Source organism: Paramacrobiotus metropolitanus, unplaced genomic scaffold (assembly GCF_019649055.1).
Source record: "Paramacrobiotus metropolitanus isolate TYO unplaced genomic scaffold, Prichtersi_v1.0 Parri_scaffold0000001, whole genome shotgun sequence".
In the NCBI taxonomy this organism is placed as follows: Eukaryota; Metazoa; Tardigrada; class Eutardigrada; order Parachela; family Macrobiotidae; genus Paramacrobiotus; species Paramacrobiotus metropolitanus.
The window spans coordinates 2,020,918-2,044,813 of record NW_026570221.1 but is presented as its reverse complement, the minus strand read 5'-3'; the positions used below and the strand labels follow the sequence as shown (position 1 = coordinate 2,044,813).

Here is a 23,896-nt window from a genome sequence, read left to right as displayed (position 1 = left end):
TTCACAGTGACCTTTGTTGAACATCTCATTTCTTTAGATGATAAAGATCTCACCAGCGTTTTCTTAAACATAGGCGTTTCACAGTGTAAAATTTCGCAGCGGTGGTTGAGTAGTTTGATTTTACGTTAAGATTACAATACGAGTAATAGGTATTACAGCACTTAATCTTTATTTTAAAAAGAGATACGCAACGTATCTATGTGTGCTGCACAGAGAGCCACACATTTTGAGAACCACACCATATCGTAAAACACGCGATATTACTATGGAAATTTTTAAGTGCAGAATCACTGCAGATACCGTATGTTATATACAAATACTATATCGAGAACCAATGCAACCGAAAGGTAATCAATGATCGATTTTATGACATACAGACTACTTTCCACCAATCAACAGTGGACAATTTACATACCAACGGTTTGACCTTTCTTTGTTAAAAAGATGCAATCAGAAACTCTGTTTGTGAACTCTCAGACAGAGGAAACTGGAGTCAAAAGCGCTTTGCTTGTTAAAGGTGACATTGGTGGCACTTTGTGATAGCGCTTATTTCCAGAAGAAGAACGACCATTGGAGTCTCCAGTACGGCGCTGCCGGCAGCGAGTGCAGTGGGCTAATATTGGCTGCACGATCAGTTTGACAAAATGCTGTCGAAACTGTTCATCACTTACGACGTAAACGAAAAACGTGAAAGTGTAGGCTGAATATATGGCCAGGTTGAAGAGTGGCAGAGAAAACATAAAAGGTGACTGGTCCACGTAATCGGCGGGATCTAGGAACAGGAAGACGACAAACGGAAACCGGGTTAGGGTATAAAAGGTCGCGCTGCCAAGTAAGATCAGATTTGTCCCGGTCTGTGAACGGGTGTTACGCTTTGTATTTGCAGGACTGGAATATGCTGTTGACGTTTTACTGCTTCCATTTGAGGTACTGCTCCCATGCACGCGTAAATGGCTGATCTCGGATTTTCTCTGATGTGCGAGGAATATAATCAGCGCAGCGCTTGGAAGAAGGATAAGGAAAAACGTCACCGGAACCGAAACAATCTGGATCAAACAGCAGCAACAGTCGATGAATATACCTATTGCACTTTAGTTATTAAATCCATTACTATGTGCGTTGAGTGAAATTGTACCACACTGATTAATCGTTACACCAAAAGCGTAAAAGCGCGCGTCTATCTTACGTCTGCCACGCGCTGTATGTTTGACCAGGTTAGTATCCATTTGGGCCAATCCGACACTGTAAACGCCACGAAACCTTGGACGTAAAGAAACAGAGAATACAACAGGGACACGACAGTGAGAATGGCAACAATTGTTCGTGCTGCAGTAGGCCGTTGGAGGAATCCGAATCGGAAAGGGCTGACAAGAATTAACAGTCGTTCCATTGCAAACACCACAAGTATCCTGCAAAAAATGAATAACAGTAACGCTTCTGTTACACGCATCTATTAATGTAATATTTTAGATTGCGTAACAAACATTTTAGATGATAAATTAGCTGCAATGTGGCAGAGTTATAGCTGATGTAGGCGAAGCGACGCGCTGTACTCGTAAGAAGCAGAATTATAATCGGCGGATACACAATTTATTACGGATAACTACAGCCTACCAGTCAGATAAATACATAAAGGTCAACTGCCCTCCTTGTAGCAGACAATTCGCAGCTTGGATGCCGTCTTGATTCAGTTCTACCCATGCGCCTAGTTCTGTTTTGAATATGGAACTGAGGCGGAATATCTGACGAGGAGCGCCTAGCCATCTGAAACACAAATGCAAAAAAGTGCCCCTAAAATGATATTTCTAGAGAGCGCAGAAAGGTGCATATAGGTAAGTAGCCGGAAGCTAGCTGACAAAAGGGCATACGTACCTGAGGTAACTCTGTTTTTACCCTTTAGTACGGCAAATAACAAGCCATGATTTGCTAGTCAAACCCGCTTTCTTGTTATGTATATACTAACACGCTATGCGTAGAAAGCGTGTATTACGTACGTACGTGCTGTGACGTACGTGTTCTCTGTTTGGTTACATACGATTGCTGTTCTTATCTAACGCATTTGATCACTAATTACATTAGCGATTCGGTTTGCAAGTGCAGTGTGTTGAGTCTTGATGAAGAAGACTGTGAAGTTAGCTTTTACTAGAATGTTGGTGTGACCTTCTGGTAGAAGTGCGTTCTGATCTGTTATTAAACATTTGGGAAGTTCCTGAGTGTTTCGGTTTCGGTAACTTTCGTTAGGCACATCCGCTGTACCTAGCGGAAGTAGAGTTTGTTGTGTACGACCACTCATCGGAGTCCAGAGCGTATTCCCACTATACCGACTGTGTATGGTTGGTCATCGAGTACGGTAGTCGGTGCGACTTCCGTATAGCATGTCATGGCGCCCACCGGATTTTAACAACCCTAGGGAATCTGGATTGTCTGGTGAGTGAGTGGTTTCTTTGGTTGGTTCTGGTTGTGTTGGTTGGCCACGTGGATCCTCAGAGAGTCCCGTGAGGCACGGTTCCTAAATGAGAGCCACGTGCTAGACCGAAGTTTGTTGCCGCAGTGACTTCAGAAGGTCACGCGAGGCACGGTTCCTAAGTGCGAGCCAGGTGCAGGACGGGAGTCCATAATCTGTTCTTGTACTGTGAATAGGTACGGTGTGTACTGAGAAGTCGTGGCGTAAGCCCTGTTAATTGGACAGACTTACTTACATCCGGGTACATTGACCTGGATCTCGTGTCTTGTCTGTGCTTTGTCAAGCAGGTGAAATGGATGGTGTACTGTCTGAACCATCAGCATTAACTGCTGGACAGGAGAATGGCAGAGAAGAGCCATCAACTGGTCAAAGCAAAGCATCCAGACGAAAAGGGATGATTAAAGTTGACGAGTTTGAAGCCATGCTGGAAAAGGCGGATTACTTAAGCCCGCCTACAGTGCAATGGTTTCTTCCTGAAGATGAACAGGTTGGTGAATTTTGTAAGAAGTGGGAAATTGTTCTTCCTCGTACTGGTGAGTTAAGCCAGGAGTGGGTTGAATATGACCTAAATGGTGGTAAAAAACCAGGAGGCTACGATCAGTGGATCCAGGCAGGGAGGAAGATTCCCGCCCGTAGAACGATCCATTTGACCTTGCATGATTACGATCAGCAGTACGGCACTGAACTGCATGAAAAGTGGATGCAGTATCTTGCCCGTAAGAAGCCAGATACTGCAGCAGACAGCAGCAAAGCAGCTCGTCCAGGGTCGGATGCGAAGCAAAGCGGTGGTGTGCAAGCTGCAGTCAGTGAGGGCAATGTACTGTCAGCCAGTGGCGTGGGTGGTACTGCGAAGGATACCGCGGTAACTCAGCATCTGGACCTGACTGAGATGAATAAGGTATTGGAGCAGATCAATAATGCTCCAGATTATTCTGTTGTAGTTTCTCAAGATGATAACGATGTTGATTTAGAACTGGCTGCTGTGGGTAATCAGCGTGTAAAGACGCTGATGTTCAATACAGTCAGAAAATTGGCAAAGAAGGAGATGAGTCATCAACCGCTGCCGTGGTTGATCAGTTACGTAATGAATTGGATGCAGAAAAGGCCCAATTTCATGCACTCATTTCGAAGCATGATGAATTAACTGGAAAGTATAACGATTTAATCGAAAGATATGACGACGCTGTTGATCGCCATAATGATTTGGCTGATCAGGTGAAACTGCTTGGCATAATGCGTACGCGAGATGCAAAGTTGATGCAGGACGCGTTTGAGCATGTTAACAAAGAAAGCGAGAAATTGCAACTGGAAAAGCAGAAATTCCAGTTAGAGAAGCAACAAGCACAGAAAAGCTTTCAAGAGGGCACAGCTGCCCTGAATAAAAAGTATGAAAAGTTTTGGCTGAACAGAAAGCTTTTAAAGATTCTGTGAATAAGTTGAAAGTTGATAGGGATAATAGACGCCATTCAGTGACTGATGACGTCATCTATGTTCCGCATGTTGAGGCAAGTCGTCGCAGCGAAGTAGTACAGGATGCGGTTGATCCTATACGAAAGCTGTATAGTGCAATTCAGAAGCCTGTTTATGTGGTCAAGGATAACCACAAGCTGGAGGAGTTTCTGGATTTGCGTGAACGTGCTCATAATATGCAGGAATGTTTGGGTGAGTCGCGTAGTCCCTCACCAACGATATCTGAAGTCAGTACAATTGCTCTGGCCAAGATGGAAGCAAAGGTAGCTGAACTTGATCGTCGATTAAAGCAACAGGAGACCAAGGGCGGTAGTACTGTTTCTGCTCCATTCGATATGGAGAAGTTCACGAGTGCGATGAAGGGTGCGTTCAGGATGGATACGATGTATCCTGAAAAGTTCGACGGGAAAACGGACACTAATAAGGTCGAACAGTTTATCCAAGGTGTGGATAACTGTAAGAACCACAACAGTTGGTCTGACAGTGACGTCATCAGTAAGTGCCTGTCGCGCTGCCTTACTGGTACGGCGCTTACTTGGTACTTGGATAAGTATGATTCAAGTAAAAAGTTAAAATGGTCCGATTGGAGAAGATGATCCGAGAACATTTCTCGGATGAAAAGGATTTGATGGCCGTTCGCGATAAGGTTGCTGATCGTCATTTCAATAATGACGATACTCCGAACTCCTATGTTGACTGGTTTACGACATCGTTCAAAAAGTTAGACTTGAACGAATCTGAACGTGTCTACTATTTGAAGCAAGGTTTGAAAAGAACCGATTCAGCTGGTTCAAGTACATGGAGGAAAAAAAGAGTGACAGATGTGGAAGAGTTTTTGTCAATTGTCAGAGCTGAAACTGCAGTTTAAACTGCGAAATAGTAATCCGGGTTCGGTATACTCGGATGTGAAGCAGTTCAGTGGCAAGAAGCCAAGTGATGCTAACAGCAGTACAGATAAGACCGTTGTTAATGAGTCGAAGAAGTCGGATGGAACTGCAAGTGATAATGGTAAGCAGGTTACCATTAATTACGCAAAGTGGTATTTCCCAGACGGGCAGCCTATTTGTTTCAAGTGTCATGGTGCGCATGTGGGGAAGAAGTGTACCAGCACGGAACCACGGAAGCCGGTGACAGTTGAACCGCCTGATCATGTAATTAAAGCTTACATGATGAGAAAGTCCACAGGAAAAAATCCCGAAAGTAACAATTTGGGATTGTGTTTAATGCGTAAGCCGGAAGTTAATTCTTTCGATGTGCAGGTGAAGTGTGCACAGGAAGTTGCTGCACGAAACGAAACTTGCAGTAGGGGCGGAGCCGCCCAAAGTCAGTTCGGCTCGGCAGGCCGTTCAAAGGGTCACTCGCTTCGCAGTGGGAGTGCTCAAGCTCATGAAGGTTGGCGTCAGAAGCAGTCAGGAAGTGCTTATGTAAAGCGCTTAAAGTTCCTAATTAAAAATTCCGAAGCGGAAATGAAACGGGATGAGAAAGTAAATGTGAAATTGTTTCACATTTATCGTGGCACTGTGTACCGTAGCAAGGGCGGTAGGTATGGTAGACACCGTGTTGTCGTACCGGAGGTAAGCCGTCAGGACTTGTTACAAGACTGCCATGATAATTGTCATGCAGGTGGATTGCATGATTGTTGGTCAGTCCGTAAGCATATTTTGCGGACTTATTACTGGCCTGGGATAAATTCTGATCTATGGAAAATGTCAGAATGTGCGCACTGTCGCGCGCATTGTTAAAGTTGAGATTGCAACGTCGTCAGTCCGCCGTTTCTGTCACAGGTGTGTTGGCAGAAAACGTGCGTTTACTTGCAACTGCAGTATTAATCAGCAAAAAGGGGATGCTGATTGTGATTATGATAGATAGTGAACGGTTATGGATTATGACTGTTTATGAAATTGAAATTAAGTGCTTGCCATGAAAGTTCTTTATGTTTTCTGTCGTAGCCGCTGGTGTAGCGGTTACGTGAAAATAAAGCGCTATGCGTCGGTGCAGCGTTCGCAGTTTTCGAAAATGATATTAATAAATCATTTTGAACTTTTGCAGTTGTAAACTGTACAGTTTACGGTTTGTTCGTTTGAGAACTGGATGTGTTCAATCCAGTTCTAATCAGAATCCTTGAATTTATTTGGATGGTGATGGCTGTAATGGCCAGGTTTGCTTGATCGTTGCAAGAACCATACGCTGATGTTGGTTCTTCTGATCGGTTGGATACTGATTTTGTTTGATCGTTTGACTGCAAGTGCAAACTTGCAGTGGGGGTGAGTGCCAAGAAAAAGTGGAAAATAAGTATCCGCTTTGTGGTGCACTGTGAAGATGTTGTAAAACGGATTTTATTTATCCATTTTGATTCGTGCTGTTGATTGATTTTGCCAGTGTTATCAGAAATTCTGCTATTTCTGATGTGTTTGGCTTGTTTGACTGTGGATCCTCGAGCTCTGTGGAGAGAGAGGATGGATGAAAAACTTCATGGATGGAACGGACGGAAAAACTAACGTTTGGACGATGATGATGGACGCGTGTGGAACCAAGAACTCTGGAGGACTTGGACGGATTGCCAATTTGGACCGCTCCTCGAACCCCCGTTACACCCCGGATTCCACACACGGATAATGATGCCCTGGATATCCAGGATGACGGTACTTTTTTCCTGGATTTTGAGTTTTTGTTTCACTGGTTCTGTTCTGTTTGTTTTGCTGTTGATTAACGCGGACGTGAATTCCCTGCAGTGGGGGTAACACGCTATGCGTAGAAAGCGTGTATTACGTACGTACGTGCTGTGACGTACGTGTTGTCTGTTTGGTTACATACGATTGCTGTTCTTATCTAACGCATTTGATCACTAATTACATTAGCGATTCGGTTTGCAAGTGCAGTGTGTTGAGTCTTGATGAAGAAGACTGTGAAGTTAGCTTTTACTAGAATGTTGGTGTGACCTTCTGGTATACCAGAACTTCTACGTAGAAGTGCGTTCTGATCTGTTATTAAACATTTGGGAAGTTCCTGAGTGTTTCGGTTTCGGTAACTTTCGTTAGGCACATCCGCTGTACCTAGCGGAAGTAGAGTTTGTTGTGTACGACCACTCATCGGAGTCCAGAGCGTATTCCCACTATACCGACTGTGTATGGTTGGTCATCGAGTACGGTAGTCGGTGCGACTTCCGTATAGCATGTCATGGCGCCCACCGGATTTTAACAACCCTAGGGAATCTGGATTGTCTGGTGAGTGAGTGGTTTCTTTGGTTGGTTCTGGTTGTGTTGGTTGGCCACGTGGATCCTCAGAGAGTCCCGTGAGGCACGGTTCCTAAATGAGAGCCACGTGCTAGACCGAAGTTTGTTGCCGCAGTGACTTCAGAAGGTCACGCGAGGCACGGTTCCTAAGTGCGAGCCAGGTGCAGGACGGGAGTCCATAATCTGTTCTTGTACTGTGAATAGGTACGGTGTGTACTGAGAAGTCGTGGCGTAAGCCCTGTTAATTGGACAGACTTACTTACATCCGGGTACATTGACCTGGATCTCGTGTCTTGTCTGTGCTTTGTCAAGCAGGTGAAATGGATGGTGTACTGTCTGAACCATCAGCATTAACTGCTGGACAGGAGAATGGCAGAGAAGAGCCATCAACTGGTCAAAGCAAAGCATCCAGACGAAAAGGGATGATTAAAGTTGACGAGTTTGAAGCCATGCTGGAAAAGGCGGATTACTTAAGCCCGCCTACAGTGCAATGGTTTCTTCCTGAAGATGAACAGGTTGGTGAATTTTGTAAGAAGTGGGAAATTGTTCTTCCTCGAACTGGTGAGTTAAGCCAGGAGTGGGTCGAATATGACCTAAATGGTGGTAAAAAACCAGGAGGCTACGATCAGTGGATCCAGGCAGGAAGGAAAATTCCCGCCCGTAGAACGATCCACTTGACCTTGCATGATTATGATCAGCAGTACGGCACTGAACTGCATGAAAAATGGATGCAGTATCTTGCCCGTAAGAAGCCGGATATGTCTGCAGCAGGTAGCAGCAAAGCAGCTCGTCCAGGGTCGGAAGCGAAGCAAAGCGGTGGTGTGCAAGCTGCAGTCAGTGAGGGCGATGTACTGTCAGCCAGTGGCGTGGGTGGTACTGCGAAGGATACCGCGGTAACTCAGCATCTGGACCTGACTGAGATGAATAAGGTATTGGAGCAGATCAATAATGCTCCAGATTATTCTGTTGTAGTTTCTCAAGATGATAACGATGTTGATTTAGAACTGGCTGCTGTGGGTAATCAGCGTGTAAAGACGCTGATGTTCAATACAGTCAGAAAATTGGCAAAGAAGGAGATGAGTCATCAACCGCTGCCGTGGTTGATCAGTTACGTAATGAATTGGATGCAGAAAAGGCCCAATTTCATGCACTCATTTCGAAGCATGATGAATTAACTGGAAAGTATAACGATTTAATCGAAAGATATGACGACGCTGTTGATCGCCATAATGATTTGGCTGATCAGGTGAAACTGCTTGGCATAATGCGTACGCGAGATGCAAAGTTGATGCAGGACGCGTTTGAGCATGTTAACAAAGAAAGCGAGAAATTGCAACTGGAAAAGCAGAAATTCCAGTTAGAGAAGCAACAAGCACAGAAAAGCTTTCAAGAGGGCACAGCTGCCCTGAATAAAAAGTATGAAAAGTTTTTGGCTGAACAGAAAGCTTTTAAAGATTCTGTGAATAAGTTGAAAGTTGATAGGGATAATAGACGCCATTCAGTGACTGATGACGTCATCTATGTTCCGCATGTTGAGGCAAGTCGTCGCAGCGAAGTAGTACAGGATGCGGTTGATCCTATACGAAAGCTGTATAGTGCAATTCAGAAGCCTGTTTATGTGGTCAAGGATAACCACAAGCTGGAGGAGTTTCTGGATTTGCGTGAACGTGCTCATAATATGCAGGAATGTTTGGGTGAGTCGCGTAGTCCCTCACCAACGATATCTGAAGTCAGTACAATTGCTCTGGCCAAGATGGAAGCAAAGGTAGCTGAACTTGATCGTCGATTAAAGCAACAGGAGACCAAGGGCGGTAGTACTGTTTCTGCTCCATTCGATATGGAGAAGTTCACGAGTGCGATGAAGGGTGCGTTCAGGATGGATACGATGTATCCTGAAAAGTTCGACGGGAAAACGGACACTAATAAGGTCGAACAGTTTATCCAAGGTGTGGATAACTGTAAGAACCACAACAGTTGGTCTGACAGTGACGTCATCAGTAAGTGCCTGTCGCGCTGCCTTACTGGTACGGCGCTTACTTGGTACTTGGATAAGTATGATTCAAGTAAAAAGTTAAAATGGTCCGATTGGAAGAAGATGATCCGAGAACATTTCTCGGATGAAAAGGATTTGATGGCCGTTCGCGATAAGGTTGCTGATCGTCATTTCAATAATGACGATACTCCGAACTCCTATGTTGACTGGTTTACGACATCGTTCAAAAAGTTAGACTTGAACGAATCTGAACGTGTCTACTATTTGAAGCAAGGTTTGAAAAAGAACCGATTCAGCTGGTTCAAGTACATGGAGGAAAAAAGAGTGACAGATGTGGAAGAGTTTTTGTCAATTGTCAGAGCTGAAACTGCAGTTTAAACTGCGAAATAGTAATCCGGGTTCGGTATACTCGGATGTGAAGCAGTTCAGTGGCAAGAAGCCAAGTGATGCTAACAGCAGTACAGATAAGACCGTTGTTAATGAGTCGAAGAAGTCGGATGGAACTGCAAGTGATAATGGTAAGCAGGTTACCATTAATTACGCAAAGTGGTATTTCCCAGACGGGCAGCCTATTTGTTTCAAGTGTCATGGTGCGCATGTGGGGAAGAAGTGTACCAGCACGGAACCACGGAAGCCGGTGACAGTTGAACCGCCTGATCATGTAATTAAAGCTTACATGATGAGAAAGTCCACAGGAAAAATCCCGAAAGTAACAATTTGGGATTGTGTTTAATGCGTAAGCCGGAAGTTAATTCTTTCGATGTGCAGGTGAAGTGTGCACAGGAAGTTGCTGCACGAAACGAAACTTGCAGTAGGGGCGGAGCCGCCCAAAGTCAGTTCGGCTCGGCAGGCCGTTCAAAGGGTCACTCGCTTCGCAGTGGGAGTGCTCAAGCTCATGAAGGTTGGCGTCAGAAGCAGTCAGGAAGTGCTTATGTAAAGCGCTTAAAGTTCCTAATTAAAAATTCCGAAGCGGAAATGAAACGGGATGAGAAAGTAAATGTGAAATTGTTTCACATTTATCGTGGCACTGTGTACCGTAGCAAGGGCGGTAGGTATGGTAGACACCGTGTTGTCGTACCGGAGGTAAGCCGTCAGGACTTGTTACAAGACTGCCATGATAATTGTCATGCAGGTGGATTGCATGATTGTTGGTCAGTCCGTAAGCATATTTTGCGGACTTATTACTGGCCTGGGATAAATTCTGATCTATGGAAAATGTCAGAATGTGCGCACTGTCGCGCGCATTGTTAAAGTTGAGATTGCAACGTCGTCAGTCCGCCGTTTCTGTCACAGGTGTGTTGGCAGAAAACGTGCGTTTACTTGCAACTGCAGTATTAATCAGCAAAAAGGGGATGCTGATTGTGATTATGATAGATAGTGAACGGTTATGGATTATGACTGTTTATGAAATTGAAATTAAGTGCTTGCCATGAAAGTTCTTTATGTTTTCTGTCGTAGCCGCTGGTGTAGCGGTTACGTGAAAATAAAGCGCTATGCGTCGGTGCAGCGTTCGCAGTTTTCGAAAATGATATTAATAAATCATTTTGAACTTTTGCAGTTGTAAACTGTACAGTTTACGGTTTGTTCGTTTGAGAACTGGATGTGTTCAATCCAGTTCTAATCAGAATCCTTGAATTTATTTGGATGGTGATGGCTGTAATGGCCAGGTTTGCTTGATCGTTGCAAGAACCATACGCTGATGTTGGTTCTTCTGATCGGTTGGATACTGATTTTGTTTGATCGTTTGACTGCAAGTGCAAACTTGCAGTGGGGGTGAGTGCCAAGAAAAAGTGGAAAATAAGTATCCGCTTTGTGGTGCACTGTGAAGATGTTGTAAAACGGATTTTATTTATCCGTTTTGATGTGTGCAGTTGATTGATTGCCTTTGCCAGTGTTATCAGAAATTCTGCTATTTCTGATGTGTTTGGCTTGTTTGACTGTGGATCCTTGAGCTCTATGGAGGGAGAGGATGGATGAAAACTTCATGGATGGAACGGACGGAAAAATCAGCGTTGGATGGATGATGATGTACGCGTGTGGAACCAGGAACTCCGGAGGACTTGGACGGATCGCTAACTTGGACCGCTCTTCGAACCCCCGTTACACCCCGGATTCCACACACGGATAATGATGCTCTGGATCTCCAGGATGACGGTACTTTTTCCTGGATTTTGATTTTTTGTTTCACTGGTTCTGTTCTGTTTGTTTTGCTGTTGATTAACGCGGACGTGAATTCCCTGCAGTGGGGGTAACACGCTATGCGTAGAAAGCGGGTATTACGTACGTACGTGCTGTGACGTACGTGTTGTCTGTTTGGTTACATACGATTGCTGTTCTTATCTAACGCATTTGATCACTAATTACATTAGCGATTCGGTTTGCAAGTGCAGTGTGTTGAGTCTTGATGAAGAAGACTGTGAAGTTAGCTTTACTAGAATGTTGGTGTGACCTTCTGGTATACCAGAACTTCTACGTAGAAGTGCGTTCTGATCTGTTATTAAACATTTGGGAAGTTCCTGAGTGTTTCGGTTTCGGTAACTTTCGTTAGGCACATCCGCTGTACCTAGCGGAAGTAGAGTTTGTTGTGTACGACCACTCATCGGAGTCCAGAGCGTATTCCCACTATACCGACTGTGTATGGTTGGTCATCGAGTACGGTAGTCGGTGCGACTTCCGTATAGCATGTCAATACATTACTGCGGAAATGTTTTGAAACATGTCTAGTACACTCCATTTTTCTGCTTGCAAATTCACCAACTTGCGCTAACCGTACGTAAGCTAGTTCTATGACTACTTCAGTGGTATACTTACTAAATCAGCAAGCTGTAAACATAACATCGTTTTTATCGCTTTTATGATCTTTTGTGCTGTTATCTTCGTACACTTACAGTGCCATGAGGTCCGCAATGCTGGTGGTAAGCATGTAGCATCGCAGCGATGTATGCCGTTTGTAGTGTGTACACGTCAAAATACACAAGTTAAACGTACTGCCGACAGTGCACAATCCCGTAAAACACATGTATAATACGGCATAGGCCAGTCTCATTTGCTGAATTTGTTGGTCCGTATATAAAGGGATCACCATTTGCGAATCGTGATCAGAATCGGACGCAACCAAATGTGGTGTTCCAGTAACAGCAGTGCCGGTAAAATTTGTCTCTTGCCCGGCTTGCTGCAGCACGATGGTAACATTATTCGGAATGAATTCTGCAAAATTTGTATCCATTTCAGCCTTGATCCTTGGATGTTATCTTGCTGTTACCACAAAACCAGAACATCAGTCAACAAACACTGCGAACAACGGCGATACGGTTACTTTAAGGAGGACAAATCCACGGGCGCGAGCCCGTGGAAAGGATTTGGAAAGGAAATTGCCATGGAATTCCATGGAATCCGTGGATTTACGGAAATCCAAACGGATTTCCGTAATTCCAAGGATTTCTTAGTTTTCGTTGGAATACCGTTATTTAACTATCTATTTACATAACTATGAACAAAAAATCATTTTGATTAACTTCAGCTGCTTAATTACTGCGCATTCGTCATTAAAAACTTCATTTGAACTCTAAACAGATTAAAGAAACCTAAACGTTTACTAACTGCCTATCATAAACCAAGGCAGACTGGCAGTAATATGCTGCTGTAGTATAGACTGTATACTATACAGTGTATAGTATAGTACCGGTACGATTTACGAATCCTGTCGGCCATGCATACGCAAGTTGAAGAAAGCGAAAAACAACATCAAAAGTCGGCAGATTGTAGATTGTTAGCTACTGAGCGCTGCCGTTAGATATCTCCGTATCATCCTTTCCAAGAAGATGACTTTGATTTTTCTCTTGTTTTGGTCAATTTAAGTATACGGTTCCATATTTTGACTTACTTTGATAGAAAAATTAAAAATGATTGAACTCGAAATTTCTGAATTCTGCAAATGTTGAAGAGCGGTTCCTTTACGTTGCAGCCGGTCGAATTTCTGTTCTCTGTTTGCTCTTTTATGGATTTTTTTAAGTTCATGCTTCGAAATATTATATGAGCTAAGTTTTTCTAGTATATTTGTTTTGCCAGGAAATCTGAACACCAGGTGACCGAAATATGCAAATTTTTGAAGAAGAACATTGTTTTCTCTCGGATAGATCAAGCAGACTTCCTGATCTATTGAGAATACAAAAGAAATAAAATAGAAACAGTAACGTTCGCGGCTACTATACTGGTGATTACGCTATTTTCAAAATAAATCGTTTGAGACCGGAAGACGAGGTAATGTAAAAATTTGCAGCCGCCTGTCGAAAAACAACACGAAAAATGTTTTGTTTTCATTTTTTTTCCCTGACATTTCTATGCGCTTGGAATTCCAAATACAGGGAATCTGGAATTCCAAGCAAAAATTGGAATTCCACGGATTTCCTAAATTCCAATTTCCAAATCCGAGCCGCCCGCGAGGAGCGCGGATTTGGAAATTGGATTCCATCCGTGGAATTCCATTTTCCTTGGACGGTCGTTCCTTAGGTTACTTAATCCGAGAACACAAAACTCTTGTTATTTGTGAACAATACCAAACATGGTGAAAAGACGCTTTTCCGCACCCTAAGGGCCGCGCGACACCTTGAACTGGTATTAACGTTAACAGGGCTTAATTCTACGGCCAAAAGGCAAGCATGGGGAAAGCAGTAGTTACCTGATGATCTATTAAAATGGTCATTAACTGCCTTCACATGGTTATAATGATCATTTCTGTGCTGGAGCACCCCTACATCTGTTGCAGTTACACTGCGGTGTTGACAAGTGTTGCGCAAAATATTCATGCTGTTCGGGTGTACATGGTATGTTCCGTGGTACTGTAGTACATGCCAGCTGTACTTTATTTGAATAATTATTATTTTGAGAGCGCAGTGCAAGACACTTAGAGCTTGCCGGCAAGGCGCCGAAACAGAGTTGCACTTCCGGTACCGACTGCTATATTTGTTTTAGTGAAAACTGTTATCGACTATATTTCACCACTACAAAATGTCAATGGCAATCCACTAAAGTAGGAGTCTAGGAACAACGACTGATGGCACTGCTCAGTGCTCGCCTTCCCTTCAAATCGCTCCGTAGTTATAGTTCTATTACATGTACACTCTGCACATTTTGTCAGTAAATTGTGCTACAGATCCACAATTCGCTAATTACACTACATTACGCAATTAAATGAATTTGATCCATGCGGTTTACTTTACTTTCAAGTTATGTTAGCACAAAATTACTGTGCCAGCTGCACTTAAACAATGAACATCAGATTATAAGATTTCGAAACCTCGGGGAATTGTTATATCGAAATATGGCGTTAGTGCATACCATTATGCTGGTAGCCCACTTAAGCCATATTTGGACGCAAAGGATTCGCCAGCTTGACATCACAACTAGTAACTGCGCGTCAGGATTCGTCGCAGACATCTCTTATCATGCCTTCAAACCATCCTTCGAAGTGTCAGGGATCTATCTACTTACGGTTACAGCTGATCTCTTGACGCAAACATTACAGGGGAATTTGATCTAGAGCTAGTGTACGTGCACTCACCATCCCGGTTTATTGGATCCGGCATATCTTCCAAAAGAAATCGGTATGATGATGTTTATTATCCCATCAGCATACCCAGGCAACATTAAGCGTCTGCTACGTCAACAACATTTCCGTTGCAGCCTGCAACTTTTGTCGGCATTCTTCTGAAGCAACTAGTGAGCATCTTTAGTATGCTGTTGTTGGCTTCACTTGAAAGCAACTGGCGGCTACCAGCTTAACATGCGCATTTTCCTACTTACCATATAGTGCAAATAGCAAGAAGCAGTGTAATACAATACGAGGAGGGGGTAAATGAGCTCGATGCACCCGAGCAAGGGGTAACAGAGCTCGTTATCTGTGACCGTGCCTGTGCAACACGGCCAGCCACCAAGAGACGGCAGCCCGTGCTATCACGCAGAACACCTGAAACAGTCACTGAGCCCGATAGATTCGTGTCCATTCATTTTGGCCACCATTCATTTTGGCCACCGTTCATTTTGGCCACCATTCATTTCGGCCACCACTGATTTGGTTACCACGTTCGATTTTCTTAGGTTATTCTTACGGTATTCGTAGGTTGTTTTTTCTTAGGTTGTACATGTATATGTACAAGATGAGCATGGATGAATATTGGCTTACGACTATTTAAAATTACGTCGTATCTTCATGTGTTGGATTGTGTTGCAAAATCAGAATGGCAAAGCCAGACAGCTACTTATTCAGGATGGTTGCCTGCGGTGAGAATCGTGGAGTATTGACCTTTTGCCCCTAAAGTTTTTTGATTCATGGCACAGCTGCTAAGCTTCTGCTTTTTCTACTAAATTCTACTGAATCTAAAAAGCTACGGTAGTGGCTTATCAGTGGGCGAAGTGATTTGTTAAGTGTTCCTCAGCCAGGGGAGCACAAGAAACGCAGAGGCGAAGCCAAAACTTTTTCTTGTTCAAATTTATCATGCCTGTGGCAACAGAGCTGCCCATCTTAGCCCTATGGCATCCATGGTAACAAGCTTTTCAGTGACCACTGGGCCTCCCGCGATCGCGATGGCGAAAGGTCAAGAGTCTAAGAACACTCCCCAAACTGGGAGGATTCGTGTGCAATTTAAAGCAGAAAAATCGATTGAGTAGAAGCGGAGATCACGCGTTACAATCAAGAGAGTCCGAAGGTCTGCAAGAGATGTTTAGTATTCATATAACAACCTATAGTATATGTACTCGTATTTATATGTGTTCTTAGGTTTTCTTAGGTTTTAAGTATATGTACTCGTTATGACAAAGTGAGTCTGTGAGTCAAGAAATATTTGTTTCTTGTGTTTTATTCTTAGGTTCACTTCTTAGGTTTCTTAGGTTCATATTTTTGCTTTTTTTATGTTTCGTTTTCAAAAAAAATTGTTTGATCATAGTCTTACAAAGTGAGTAGCGAGTGCATGTACGAGTATTAGCTAAAAATCGAAAGCGGTAACAAAATCAGTGGTGGGCGAAATGAATGGTGGCCAAAATGAATGGTGGCCAAAATGAACGGTGGCCAAAATGATAGGGCGCCGATAGATTTTTGTTTCCATAGACTTGTATGCTAAACTGAATCACTTCTGTTTTGCACATTCGGGAACCAAACCAAGCAAATAACATTCCAAAAGAATCAGAAAAAATTCACAAGATTTTTGATACTAAACTAGTAATGATCCATGGTGCAGGACACAAGTTATAGCCATTTGCGTTTCTCGTAGACATAGCATAGAATTCGAATCAACGGTTGGGTTCCACGCACAAACTCTATGCTGTGTCTACGAGAAACATAAATAACTTGTGTCCTGCACCATGAATCATAACTTGTTTAGTATAAAAAATCTCGTGAATTTTTTCTGATTCTTTTGGAATGTTATTTGCTTGGTTTCGTTCCCGAATGTGCAAAATAGAAGTGATTCAGTTTAGTATACAAGTCTATGGAAACAAAAATCTGTCGGGCCCAGTGACTGCTTCAGGTGTTCTGCGTGATAGCACGGGCTGCCGTCTCTTGGTGGCTGGCCGTGTTGCACAGGCACGGTCACAGATAACGAGCTCTGTTACCCCTTGCTCGGGTGCATCGAGCTCATTTACCCCCTCCTCGTACTGAAAAAAGGTCAAGAGTAGCGTAATAAAAACGAAATACAATTGCTTGCTTGTAGCACTGCCATATATTTGTAACAGCGTCAGTGGTACCCCTGAAATACTGTGTAGTGAACAATGGTACCCTAAATCCCACCAGCGCAACCTGCTAGTAATATTGTTTTCAACGGTGCTGTGGCAATTGCAATAGTACCGGGGAACTGAAACTGGGCGTTTAGCGGGAATGTGGGGCCCCAGTGGGAAGTGTAGCCGGCAATGGGCTGTTAAGGAGCATGCAGAGCAGCCTGCTTTAGTAACCAACATGTAAAGCTCTGCGGAATACTACCATTAATGATGTAATACCGAGCTGACTTTACTGGTAGATTAAGTAAATGTTTTACCCGTAATGCACACTGCACATCGCAAAATGTGGTAGTGCTAGTTGAATATATACTCGTAGATATGTTGTATGCTGTACAACACAGATCCGCCCGCTAAACATAAGAAATCCCTAGCGAATCATTTTTTACTGGTGGTCAGGGCATTTCTTGTGTTAGCGAGGTACGGACTACTAAGCGCTCTTGTAGATCGTTATTCGTAAATTAAGGTGAGTACTGTGAGGCAGTACATAAGTATGTTCCTACGAATTCCATTGCAGACAGCCGAACAGTTGTACTTGGTATGAGCCATTATTCGTCGCTCAGATTAAGAAATGTGCAACTAGTACGCCGTTAAAAGTCACACCTTCAATTAGCAGTTGTATGGTTGCATGTTAAATAACCGAAATGAGAAGTCGCAAAATTTTTGCACCACAAAGACAGCAGATTTGCAGCAGAATAAAAATGCCCCACCGTCGCCGATACGCGTTGCACCTACCAGTAGCTAGTACTGACTACTAATATGCCATCTCAAAATGTCACACGGCAGACGCAGGGTACAACATGTGTTTGCAAACCATGCATGGTCACTGGCATGATTTTCGGTACGCAAAAAAATTAAATATCAAACTAGTGGGTGAAGAAACTATGTACAAAGTGTCATATGATTATGAAGGAAGAAACTGAAATGGTCAAACCGAAGAAGTGGCTGTCAGTAGAGCTTTGCTTGATGTCGGTGTGGAAAACGGTTTTTGCCGATGCTGATTTCCGGAAGACCAAAAACTGAAATTTGCAGTCGACTGTCGGCGGAAGCGATTGCAGTGAGCTGCTATTGGCTGCAAAATTAGTTTGACGAAATGCTCTCGAAACTGGACGTCACTCGCGATATAAACGAAGAAGTTGAACGTATATCCCAAGAGAATGGTTAAGTTCATGAGGGGTTTGGCGAGCATGAAAGGTGACAAGTCTGTGTATACTGCCGGGTCCAGAAACAGATAGATTACAAAAGGAAGCCGAGTGACGGTATAGAAGGCTGCGCTGCCGAGTAAGAGTAGATTGGTTCCCATTTGCGAGCGAGCATTCAATTTACTGTTTCCCGAGCTGGCCGCTGCAAGCTTCCGGTGGGTCGCAGCCAATGTACTGCTGGTATTTGAGTTCTGCATTCGTAGCTGACAGACGTCGGACTTACGCTGTTTTGTAAGGAAAATGATTAGGGCAACGCTTGGAAGGAGGATTAGAAAGAAGGTTAGCGGGACTCCAATCATCTGTATCAAACATAAAGTGAGTGGTGTAACAAGTTTAACAAAAATCAGTACAAAAAACACTAAAGTAAGGGTGCATACAGACAAAAAAATACATGTAAGGGGATTAGTGCAAGAAAGGGTACGCGGATGTTAATGTGCGGACACGGCCATAAGTGTAAAATATGCCACATTTACGCTAACAACATAATGAACAAATGCAGCGTCTTACGAATTACATACGTCTGCTACGCGTTGAATGTTGGACCAGCTAACGAGCCATTCAGGAACTGTCGCTGCAGTAAACGCCACGTAGCCTTTCATATACTGAAACAGACTAAACACCAGAGACACGACAGTTAGAACGGCAATAATAATCCGTGCTGCAGTAGGCCGTTGAAGGAATCCGAACCGGAAAGGGCTAACAAGAATCAGCAATCGTTCGAAGGAAAATGCCACAAGTATCCTGTAACAACAAAATTCACTAATGCCTTTGCACATAGCATACCGTTATAACATGGCAGCTTTTCTCCAGTAGCAAGAACATGAGCGGCAGTTATGTGTTTACCAGTCAGACAAGCTCATAAAGGTCAACTGGCCTCCTTCAAGCAAGCAGTATGTAGCTTCGATGGGATCCTGATGTCGTGTTATCCATGCCGCCAATCCTGTTTTCATTAAGAGGCTTATGTTAAATATGCTTCGAGGAACACCGAGCCATCTGAAATAATACAAGAACATTAAAAATACTACGTATACTATAATTAAGCTCCGTGTATTCGAAATTGAGAGTTTGTGTTTTCATTATCATTCTTTCAAAATTAAGCCGGTTCTACCACCCTGCTGCGCCAAGTTCGGGCAGTCGTGTAAAATAAACTGTAAAGTATTTCTAAACTATCGAATAATAAAATGGTCTATTTTGTTAAGTTTTATCAGCCGAAAACAAATCGGGATCTTGATCGTCTTTTTCTGTGCCGCTTTATTTGTAGCGTGATCATCCAAAAGTCTTGGGTGGCACTGATAGACCCTACCAATATAAATCCAAATTTTAATACTGAATATAATAACAAAACTGCAGTTGCAGCAACAGCAAAAGAGTTCGGGAATCGGGATCGTCGGGTGTTATTACAAGAATGGCCAAAGGCGTCAGAAACGCAACGTGCTATTATGCTTAAAACTGCTGTTTACTCATTTTGTTGTGACCAGTGGTACAATTAATGCGTTCTAACATGCAGTCTGCAATCAAATTATATTGTTCTTTGCAAAAACACAACACGAAACCGGGCATTCAATAAACAACCTATCCTGGGCTGAGCTAACGCCCCGGGAAGACTTATTAAAAGAATCGTTTTGGTTGATCGAAAGTAGACTTTCCGTCATTGTAAGTTTTTGTTTAAAGATACGGCGCAAAAGCCGCCAATGCCGGGCGTAATTGTGGTATACTGTTTTAAATGCATTGTTAATATTGACTAGGAGTATATTTTTTTGAAATCAGCAGATCAGACTTCTACAAAATTATGTTACTGTACATTATCTTACAGAGTCAGGAGATCCGCAACGCTGGTGGCCAGCATGTAGTACCGCACTGAAGAACGCGCTTTGTAGCGTGTACACGTCAAGACGCAGAAATTAAATACATTGCCGATTGTGGAAAATACAAGCAGGCCGAAGAACAGTATATTGCAAGCTAATTGCACCAGCTGGACTTGTTCGTCGCTGTATAATGGGGTCGCCGACACCGCTATCCCAGATGTAACTGGATTAGAGGTTTCATTATTAGCGGCAAGATTTGAGTCTTGCTCGGTTGTCTTTAGCTGCAAAAGAACGCCATTCGCAACAGATTCAGTAAAATTTTTAATCATTTTGGTGCTGATTTGCTTCGTTTCTGATATTTGAACATCACAATAAAATACACAATGACAATTATGTACCACGAGAACACTGCTTGAGCAGACCGAGCGAAAAGAAGTCTTGTTGTAAACAACACCTGATTACATAGTAAAATGACATTTTTCCGAACCCTAAAGGCAGCGCGACACCTTGAACTGGTATATTAACGGACATTTTTGCGGCCAAAAGGCAAACGTTGGATTTGAATAGGGTAGGCAAGTTCCCCTGTGTATCTCTAAGTTATTCAAACACGCTTATTAGCTGCCGTTTATGTGATTATAATGAACATTCCGAAAAAATTATTTTTGCTTTTGGAACAAGTCCATGTACTAAAAATGTTATTATAGCGCCAATTGGATAAACTGCCAAAACTCGTAGAGTGGTTATTTATTCCCAGGTTGCTCAATGTCCACAGCCTGACAGTTGCGAAAAGACCATTCTGGTACCACTCAAACTTTACCTGTTCAGTGTATTAACGGACCATTTTCACACAAAGTAAAAAATATTCGTGCGATTAAAAAATCAGATAATTGCTTTAAATGTGGTACGTGATAAAAGATAGTTTTCGATCATCGTAGCGATCGCTGTTTGGTCGTATTTGAATGTCCTCGAAAGCTAAGTATGATGGCTGCATCGGAAGCTACCTACAATATAATTAGTCGCGGTTTATTTGAATTCAATCTCCTAACATAATAACATTTTCACGATTTCATAAATATAATATACGTCGCATAACAAATACTGCAGCATTACGAACAAGTATTATCATTTTTATCACTGTAGTCAATAAAGGTCAGCGCGGTCGCTTATTTCTCCGTTGTTGTGGAGCCGACAGTGGGTGTTGCCGGTGTCTGCTGCGGCGACGACAACGGCGTTTGCGAGTGAGCGGCCACTACATCGTGTATCCGGTCAGAAGCATCGGCCTGCAGTTTGAGCAGACGGTTGGACAGACTGCGGTACGACGGTTGCACCGGGGCGCTGTTCTGGTAGTTGGGACCAGGTTGGGAATTGTAACCGGCAATGGGCTGTTGAGGAGCACCGCCACCGCTGTTATACTGAGTATACTGGATCGCCGACGGGTAGGTGGTTTGCTGGAGCGGCATGGTGCCGTACGGGAGGTTGGTTTGAGACGGCGGTTGGGTGAGGGAGCCTGAGAAGGAGCCGGTGTAGGCGCCGGCACCGCTGCCGGTCAGTCCACTGTTTTGGTTGTAGATGGAGCCACCACTGCCGCCACCACCCGAGATTTGTCCGCCGGTGTATGCGGCACCCGCCAAACCGGAGCCGGAACCTCCACCGCCGGTAATGATGGGACCGCCGGGTCCGATGGAGCCACCGCTGCCGGAGCCGCCGCCGTAATTCACATCGTCCAATAAGCGCGCTATTCTCGCATAAAAGTATTTAGTTCTAACGCAAAAATTCTGTGAAACAGTCAGAAATTTTGTTACCATTTTGGATGTAAATTCTGGGATTGGAATAATCCACGAAAGACTGTGAACTGCAAAAGAGCGTCGAATATGAAGATAAATGATTTTACAGATAGAATTCACAGAAATTAGTTAGTAATTTGTAACATAAAATTACAACACCATTTCAGCGATTTTTGCGGCAGTCAAAAAGTATTTCCTCGAATGAATTAAAACAATAATTACCGTATCACAAGTAGCAGATCCTTTTTTACGAATGTATCAAAAAATTTTTTTTCTTTGGTTTGTGTACATGCAGCAACCGAAACCAGGTATTTAATCCGGCAAATATAGATACGATACCGGTATTAATTTTGTCGTTTTTAGTTTTACGGTGTCTGGCCGCCGTATGTACTTACTTGGGACAGTTGACATTGTACCAGTAATCACAGACCAGTGTGATCTGGTTGAAGATGGTGGTGTTGGGACAAATATAGGAGAACATATAGTTATTGGCCTCACAGCGCCGGAAGACTTGACAGCGTGTCTACAGAAACGGAAAAAGCACCCGCGGATGATGGACGACAGTACATGTCCGACACTTACTAATCGGATTATATATATACACTATCCTACATCGAACCGCTAAACCCTTTCAGAGTTTGAATACATAAACAAGTCAACCACCTCCGGATCGGCGTAGAAGCCCGGCTGGCGGACATTGGAGCAGCTGAACGTCGTCTGGGGAATGTAGGCTAACATGGGATAATCCCGACCGGGCACGGCGTTGGCCATTATCCGCTGGATGTCGGCGGCGGAGGGGGCGGAGCTGCCGCGCAGCTGATCCAGGGCCTGCCAGACGCCGGGGTTTTGGGGGTTCAGAGCTTGGCGTTTATCCTGAAAACAGTCGCATATCGCATATAAAAGGCAGTACGCACACGGCACTACGAATGGAGAAGCATTAATCGGTTCAAAAAATTTGCCTTGTGTCTGGTTAAACAATATCAGTTATGACTTTCAGGTAAGTTTTGCAAACGAACGAACCAGTATAGTAATATATCGCGTTCAGTATCTCGTATAATAAACTTAATCGGTGGTGAAATATGAAAGATAAAAGTTTACATTTTTACAAAGAGGAAGAAAAGATTTTCGAGTATTATGCATCCGCGGTTTAGCGTACACATTTTTTGCCGGCAACCGAACAAAACTTAAAAAACCATAATATTAAAAGTTTCCCACTTCGTGTTAATTATTTCTTAAAGTCGATTTGAGATTTATGCATATTTACCAGATTGTGTGCTACGACCCAGTTGACGGTCAGGAGGACAACGGAACAAACCGGGATCTTCATGGTGAAACGCGATCTCGATCAGCTCTCTAACTGCACACGACCGGTATTCCTTTTGTAATCCGTATACACGGTATAGATTAACAAACAATCAAATCAGTCTAGCGTATACACACACTCACACACTACACACGCTCTCTTGTGCACACGTGGGAAATACGTATACGGAACAAAAGAAATCGCTGAACACGAATGCTACCGAATAACTGTCCATGTGCCGGTGGATTTATATACGTCCAGCGGATATCGCGCCGGCATTTGCATATGATTATTAATAAACGCCAAAAGGCGGAGCCACGCACGACGTCCACGTCCATAATTCGAATCATAACACACGCGTATAATACTATACACCACACAGTGGGGAGATGGAAAAATCAAGGTACACACACCAATAATCAGGCAAAGACATTCTGTCAACAACGTGGATTTAGCGGGTGAACATACGGGAGGTTAACAATGAATCATCTCGCCTGCCGCTCTCCATCGACGACATATCACCGATTGTCAGCACAAATAAATATTTTACAAGTTGATTGCATCATCGGCATACACTCGATAGCCCCGGCGCAAAAGTGTGATATATTGGATACCGATGCCGGTATAATACGCGATATATGGCATGGTGTACAGCTTAGCTGGACAGACGTGATGCGACGCTGCAATCGGATCAGATTTCTCCCAACATCAAGTATGTATAATATAGAAGTAGATGTTTTAGCCACTGTATCAACGGACAGGCTGATTAGCTGTTGTTGCCAGCTATTATAATTATCATCCTCAACAACGAACAACAAACGTCGTGCAACACGCGCGCGTCGTCTACCAGCTGCCAGCTTTGCAAGTGCAGTATTTGC

The 23,896-nt window shown here is 43.5% G+C and overlaps 3 protein-coding genes across 3 annotated transcripts; all 3 read right to left on the bottom strand.

Annotated features, from left to right (window-relative positions):
• Nucleotides 1-273: 273 nt before the first annotated feature.
• LOC129587640 (uncharacterized) lies at nt 274-12,312 on the bottom strand. The gene is made up of 4 exons (XM_055481509.1): nt 12,049-12,312; nt 1,615-1,764; nt 1,187-1,409; nt 274-1,046 (listed from the first exon to the last, which is right to left on the bottom strand). Exons 1-4 carry the CDS (start codon nt 12,243-12,245, stop codon nt 474-476), a joined length of 1,143 nt encoding a protein of 380 aa, XP_055337484.1. The 5' UTR covers nt 12,246-12,312; the 3' UTR covers nt 274-473.
• A 5,256-nt stretch (nt 12,313-17,568) lies between these two features.
• LOC129602755 (uncharacterized) lies at nt 17,569-20,329 on the bottom strand. The gene is made up of 4 exons (XM_055501900.1): nt 19,938-20,329; nt 18,970-19,119; nt 18,645-18,867; nt 17,569-18,425 (listed from the first exon to the last, which is right to left on the bottom strand). The coding sequence occupies exons 1-4, from the start codon at nt 20,258-20,260 to the stop codon at nt 17,853-17,855; spliced, it is 1,269 nt and encodes a 422-aa protein (XP_055357875.1). The 5' UTR covers nt 20,261-20,329; the 3' UTR covers nt 17,569-17,852.
• A 625-nt stretch (nt 20,330-20,954) lies between these two features.
• Nucleotides 20,955-23,721, bottom strand: LOC129583875 (uncharacterized). The gene is made up of 5 exons (XM_055475926.1): nt 22,980-23,721; nt 22,379-22,588; nt 22,111-22,238; nt 21,734-21,783; nt 20,955-21,666 (listed from the first exon to the last, which is right to left on the bottom strand). Exons 1-5 carry the CDS (start codon nt 23,040-23,042, stop codon nt 21,095-21,097), a joined length of 1,023 nt encoding a protein of 340 aa, XP_055331901.1. The 5' UTR covers nt 23,043-23,721; the 3' UTR covers nt 20,955-21,094.
• Nucleotides 23,722-23,896: the final 175 nt, after the last annotated feature.